Here is a 6,311-nt window from a genome sequence, read left to right as displayed (position 1 = left end):
CCTTCATCCCCTACCCTCTAGATTACCATATTAACAGCAGGCTGTGAGTGTAGATGGGTCTCAAGGGACATGTAGGAGTTAAGGAAAAAAGAACAGGTGACAGACAGCCCAGACCAAGAGAACAGTACATGTAAAAGCCAAGGAAGCAAGAGCTTATTAGAGCTGTGGCTCTTGAAACTTTAATGTGCATACCGATCACCTGGGGATCTTGTGGAATGCAGATTCTGAATCAGCAGATCTGGGATGAGGCCTGAGATGCATTCCTACAAGTTTCCAGGGAATACCCATGCTGATGGATCACACTTTGAGAAGCAAGGATGTAAACTGTTGTGCAGTTCAATGTAGTATCTACCAGCCACATGTGACTTCTATTTTTATCTATTTATCTATCTTAGATATCTTGCTCTGTCACTCAGGCTGTAGTGCAGTGGTGCCATCATAGGTCACTGCAGCCTTGAATCCTGAGCTCAAGTGATCCTCTTGCCTCAGCTGCCTGAGTAGCTGGGACTACAGGCCTATTCTGCCATGCTTAGCTAATTTTTTTTTTTTTTCTTTAGAGATGGGGTCTTGCTATATTGTGGCAGCTGGAGTGCAGTGGCTATTCACAGGCACTGTCAGAGCACACTGCAGCCTCAAACTTCTGGCCTCAAGGGATCCTCCCACCTCAGACTTCTGCCCACATAGCTGGGATTATAGGCATACCACCACCAGGCCCAGCATGACTATTTAAATTTAAATTAGTTAAAAGTAAATAAAGTTTAAGATCCAGGTCTTGTGTTGTGCTATTCACATTTCAAGTACTCAATAGCCACATATGGCTCCCATACTGGACAGCAGAGATACAGAATATTTCCATCACTGCAGAAAGTTGTATGGGACAGTGCTGGACAGCATTCAGGGCTCTGCAGTTATTTCAGCATGGTTGGATCATAATAGGTATGTGGGAAGTGGGAGGAGGAGGTAGATAGGTGGGGGTCGGTTTTTTTCCTGGTGGCAGCAAAGAACCATTTAACAATTTCCAATGGAGATAACAGCAGTGTGGAAGAATTCATAGGGAAGGAAACACTGGAGACAGGGAAGCTGAATGAAGGTGGAGGCTACTGCAGTGGATGATGCTGAAAGTAAATGATGGAGCTAGAACTAAAGTACAAGCAAGGACTGGAAAGAAGAGGCAGACTCGTGGATGGTCAATAGGAAGAACTGCCTGCATGGAAGAAGACGAGGAAGTAGGAGGCTGAGAAATGGAGGAGGAGGCTGAGAAAGGAAAGCATTTGCTCTAAGTCCTGGACAGCTGGGATAAGGAATTGTTATTCTTCAAGACAGAAGACACAAAAAGGAAGTGGACAGGTGGAAGAAGAGAATAAACTCTGGGCCAAAAGAGTGATTTTGTGGTGTCTCTGGGAAATCCAACTGAGAATATCTGGAGGGCTGGTGAGTATTCTTTATTCAACTTCAGACAGATTAAAGTTGGACAGACTGAACTCCCTCAAATTGGACAGACTGGCCAGGCGTGGTGGCTCACACCTGTAATGCCAATGCTTTGGGAGGCTGAAGCGGGAGGATCACTTAAGCCTAGGAGTTGGAGCTAGACCCATGAGCTATGATCGTGCCACTGCACTCTAGCCGAAGTGATAAAGACCCTGTCAAAAGGAAAAGAAAGGGAGAGGGAGAGAGATGAGAGAGAGAGAGAGAGAGCAAGAAAGAGAGAGAGAGCAAGAGAGAAAAGAAAACGAAGGAAGGAAGGGAGGGAGCGAGGGAGGCAGGGAGGGAGGGAGAGAGATACAGAGAAAGAGAGAAAGAAGGAAGGAAGGAAGGAAGGAAGGAAGGAAGGAAGGAAGGAAGGAAGGAAGGAAGGAAGGAAGGAAGGAAGGAAGGAAGGAAGGAAAGAAAGAAAAAGAAAGAAAGGAAAGAAAGAGAGAGAGAGAGAGAGAAAGAAAGAAGGAAGGAAGGAAGGATTGGACATATTAATTTCTCTCAAAAAATTAGGCCTAATAATGAACCCAATTGAAACAATTCTCTTTAAACTGTATTGTAAGCATTTTTAGTACCAAATACATATTATCTTGAACCTAACTTAAAAGCAATTATAAATCAGTTTATTTTGTTCTATCATCTCTGTATTTAATAGACATTTCTCCTCTAAGCCCAGTGAAGTTTTACTATTTCAAATGAACTGAGTTTTTCATGTTCATTGAATTGAGGTATTTGGTCAGAAATGTGAAGCCTTCAGATTAAGGTGAATTTCTCTTGAATCAAACACAAATGTAATTCTTTCATAATTCCTTCCCATTTTTATCTCCTGGTTGGGGGAGGGGAGAAGACATTCTACACAACTACCCCCAGCCCCTGCTAGGTTGCTGCTGAATTCCTGCATTAGTCTCTTTACTAAGGAGATTTACTTCTCTTTTCCTATATTTTCCCATGTAGCCTGACCAAATTCATTGCCATAGTTAAAGGAAAGGTAATATCTCTCAGCTATCAAAAGGGACTATAAAAAGGACAGATTCCAACTAGAGATATGTTTGGAAGATTCTTGAGAAAGGTGAGGGGACAATAAACTGATACTCATTCTCCGGTTTCAACAAGATCCTCTGAATATCTGCAAGATGATGACTAGCTGCTAGGGTTTACTGGTAAATTTTATTCAACTTCGTCTTCCCACCAAAATCACCTTAATCACACCCGAAACCACACCCTACATCAGATCCTATCATTCCACTGTTTAAAAAAACACACACGAAAACAAACAAAAAAAGCACTTGAACAGCTTTCCATCATCGTTAGCACAAAATATAAACTCTTCCATAAATACAAAAATTAGCCAGGCATGGTGGTGTGTGCCTGTAATCCCAGCTACCCAGGAGGCCGAGGCAGGAGAATCGTTTGAACTTGGGAAGTGGAGGCTGCAGTGAGCCAAGATCGCGCCACCACACTCCAGTCTGGGTAACAGAGTAAGACTCCATCTCAAAAACAAAACAAAGCAAAACAAAACAACTCTTCCAGGGTTTCTGGCATGGTCTGGCCCCAAGCCATTCTCATCTCAGGCCATTCTGCTCCTTATGTTCCATTTCTGGGCGTCCTTAAACAGGTAAATCCCTTTCCTGTTTACCTTGGGGCTCTGGACGAGCTGTTCTTTCTGCTTGCAAGGCTACAACCCCACCAGAGCTGCCTGTCTTGATCAGTTAACCAAATGTAGGCTATTTTTTGGTTTCCCTTCCTGCTCCATCCTCAATACCTGGGGAAAGGCTAGGTAGCATGGTGTTTGAGGAGCTCTGCCTTCAGGCTGCTTGAGTTCAAATCCTGGATCTACCACTGGCTAGCTGCTCTGTGACTTTGGGCAAGTCACATAACATAATTATTTCCCCATCTATAATTTGGAGATGACAAAATATATTTTGAGGATTAGATTTGTTAGCAGATGGTAAGTATGTGAAACAGTAATAGAAGTTCTCCTTTTGGCATATACTCCAATTTTATTCTACTTGTTTGCCACGTTTGAGCCTGTTACCTTGAGACTGCTATGGCTGCCTTCTCAACCTCCCCAACTCCCACCCTCCAACTGATTATGGTTTACTTATTGGACTCTGCAAATGAATAAAGAGGGAGCATGAGGAAAGGAGGCAGTCCTAGCTTTAGGAGAGGCCATGGGAGTGAGCTTGTCGAACAAGACATGGTCGTGGCTTCTCTTTAAGCTTACGGTTTAGGCGGACACAGATTATGAACACACATCGGATTAGTGTGGCTTTAGGAAACGGAATCTCAAGGCCTTAGGCCAGCCGTAGAGTAACCTCGATGGCCTCCCCACAAGAGAACCCGAGGAAGGGTCTAGGGCCTAAGAGCACCAGAATCACCAACGCCGGGGATTGGTGGGGAGCCTGAAGAATCTAATTCCGAGAATGCTCTGCGCGCAGACACAGCTTATCTCCGCGCCACTGCAAGAGCCAGACCTAGGTCGGCCCCGGACACCGAGAGCCAATGGCCAGGCCCGTCCTGCCCCGTCCGGGATTGGCTGTGCGTGCCGCGGCCCTCCACCCCGCCCCGCTCAGGGTCTTCCCGGGATTGGCTGAGCTCCCCGACTTCTCCAGGGATCCGCTGCGAGCCCCGCCCTCGCCCAGAGTCTTCCCGGGATTGGCTGCGGGCCCCGCGACCCTCCTCCTCCCCTCCCCCGCCCCGCCCCGCCCCGCGCCGCCTCTCTGGTTTGTTCGCCTGGCGCAGGTTGCCCGCCTCTTTGTCAGCTGGAATCGCGCGGTGAGTGCGTCTTCAGCCTTCGGCTTTCGGTCTCTGGAGGGGAGGGCGCCCGGCCGGCCCGCGGGCCGGATCAGGGCTGGGCTCGCCCGGTGTCCCCACGAGCTTTGCCCGCCCCGAGCTTCTCTGCTCCCGGCGGCCAGAACGGAGGGGTAGAGCAGCCCTCGGCTGCCCGGGGGGCGGGCGGCAGTGCTCGTCCCGGGGCCGCGCGAGGCACAGGCGCCGCGCCCAGAGGAACAGCCAGAGGTTCCCGGGGCAGGTCCCGGGCACCGTAACAATTTTGCCCTTTGCTTCGCCAGGGCGGACGCGCCACTACTTTGTAGCGGGTTTCGGGCGGGCCACGCGTGCGGCGACAGGAACCCAACCCCAGCCGACCTTGAGCTCAGGAGTTCGTCTCTTACGTCTGCGGAAGTGCAGCTGCCTCAGTTCTTAGCACAGGTATGTTCGTAGCCTTGAGCAGGGGGAAATGACTCAACCCGGAGCACGTGGCCAGTGATACCGGAGGGTTCCCCGGCGTCTGTTTGTCGCCAAGGTCCGAATCCGCCTCCCCTTAACTGGAAGGAAACATCCATGTAGATGCTCACCAAACAAAACAGCTGTTTCTAGTGGTGGTTTCAGACTTAGAGAAGCAGAGATCCACGAGGTATGGAGAGCAACGCAGGAAATAATAGTGAACCCTGTAAAATCAAAGAAAAAAAATCCCAAAGCACCCTTTCCTGTGCCCTTTTAAGGTTGACCCAGTGCTTTAAGAGGCTAACACAGAAGGGTAAAGTAAGTCTCCATAAAACCCAGAGAAGAGACTGGAAATCTCCCCTTTGGATCCTGTCTGGAGTCACACCTGAACCAGAAAACATTTCGTTACAACTTGAGCGCCTTTGTGATTTTCTTTACACAGTTTGTAGAACAAGCGATACATTTCCGTTTTCTTTGTTTAAAACGTCATTTTAAAACTTTTCTTTCTATAGGTTGACAACTACAGGTACAAGCCATTGAAGCTGGAATGTCCTGTTGCTGGTATTTCAGTTGACTTAAGCCAACTATCCCTTCAGTTACAATAGGAAAGTGCCTCTAATAAGGCCAAATATGCGTACTAACTTGTAGCAACCACGTGTCCGTGCAGTGCCACAGGAGCTAGAGCAGTGGGACAACGCTGGTGGCAACAGGGCAATGTAGCAGGTGCTTCATGTTCACCTTTTCAGCCTTTTTCATTTAATTGTCACAACTCAGAGGTGGATTCTGTTAGGGACAAGCTGCCCCAGGACCACCCCGCCCCCGCCAACTCAATGCAGCTGACCCTTAACCTGAATACTCTGCAGCTGCATTCCTGAACCCTTATCTAGGTGCCACAGCAAGGTCCCCAGACTTGCTACACCGAAGCCCTCCGGGTGGCACGGGGGAGGTCATGAGAAACATGGATAAACCTAAGTTACACCCCCTTGTAAATTCCTGTTTTCACAAGATAATATATTGTAAGCCGGCCACGAGATGAAATGTGGTAGTTAATCAACTAACAACCCCCCGGGTCTCTCTCCCCCATAGAAACCCCTCATTTTGTAAGCTCAGGGCTGCCACCTCTGACTGGTGGAGAAGCCCGGCAGGTTAATAAACTTACTTGCCTGACCTTGGGTCTCTTGTCTTTTCTCTCTGCCAACCTTACAGATTCTATTCTCCCATTTCATAGGTAAAGAAATGGATTAGGGGTAACTCAAGTTTCATCACATGTGAGTATCTCTGAGAGGCTTCACGTGTATAACTTTTCAGCAGTGTGACTTCTGGAAAGTCACCTGTCTCTTGAGATTTGGTGTCCTGCTGTAACAGTTAAGAATTAAACTAGGAAAGGACCACAGTAGAGCTGTTAGGAATATGAACTCTTTGTATTATTTCATTGCATTGAGCCGAAGAAGTTTCACAAAATTTGGCACAAAATGAGTATCTGTCAGCGCATTCTGGTTTTTTTGTGTGTCTATGTAGCAAGTATTTAATATTTATCTTGGAGTCATTCTTAATTCATAGCACTGTTCTTACCTTTTTATCTAAACTTTTATGTTCCATATTGTAAAGTCTAG

At 47.4% G+C, this 6,311-nt stretch overlaps 1 protein-coding gene and 1 non-coding gene across 2 annotated transcripts; both read left to right on the top strand.

Moving 5' to 3' along the window:
• The first annotated feature begins 1,183 nt into the window (after positions 1-1,183).
• Positions 1,184-5,866, top strand: LOC112624337 (putative uncharacterized protein DANCR). The gene is made up of 4 exons (XM_025384828.1): positions 1,184-1,226; positions 3,912-4,248; positions 4,545-4,683; positions 5,211-5,866. Exons 1-4 carry the CDS (start codon positions 1,184-1,186, stop codon positions 5,301-5,303), a joined length of 612 nt encoding a protein of 203 aa, XP_025240613.1. The 3' UTR covers positions 5,304-5,866.
• Positions 4,964-5,085, top strand: LOC112625623. The gene has a single exon (XR_003119704.1). It is a non-coding gene; the product is annotated as a small nucleolar RNA SNORA26 (small nucleolar RNA).
• Positions 5,867-6,311: the final 445 nt, after the last annotated feature.

This window comes from Theropithecus gelada, chromosome 5, assembly GCF_003255815.1.
Source record: "Theropithecus gelada isolate Dixy chromosome 5, Tgel_1.0, whole genome shotgun sequence".
Classification (NCBI taxonomy): domain Eukaryota; kingdom Metazoa; phylum Chordata; class Mammalia; order Primates; family Cercopithecidae; genus Theropithecus; species Theropithecus gelada.
Note: the sequence above shows the minus strand (reverse complement) of the source record. Positions and strands in the feature narration are given on the sequence as shown.

What these genes read in the sequence shown, in the direction of transcription:
- LOC112624337 (XM_025384828.1), top strand. Translation starts at nt 1,184, where the DNA reads ATGGTCAATAGGAAGAACTGCCTGCATGGAAGAAGACGAGGAA. An exon ending in GCATGGAAGAAGACGAGGAA is followed by an intron (nt 1,227 to 3,911) that starts GTAGGAGGCTGA and finishes CTCTGCGCGCAG; the next exon opens with ACACAGCTTATCTCCGCGCC. An exon ending in TTGTCAGCTGGAATCGCGCG is followed by an intron (nt 4,249 to 4,544) that starts GTGAGTGCGTCT and finishes TTGCTTCGCCAG; the next exon opens with GGCGGACGCGCCACTACTTT.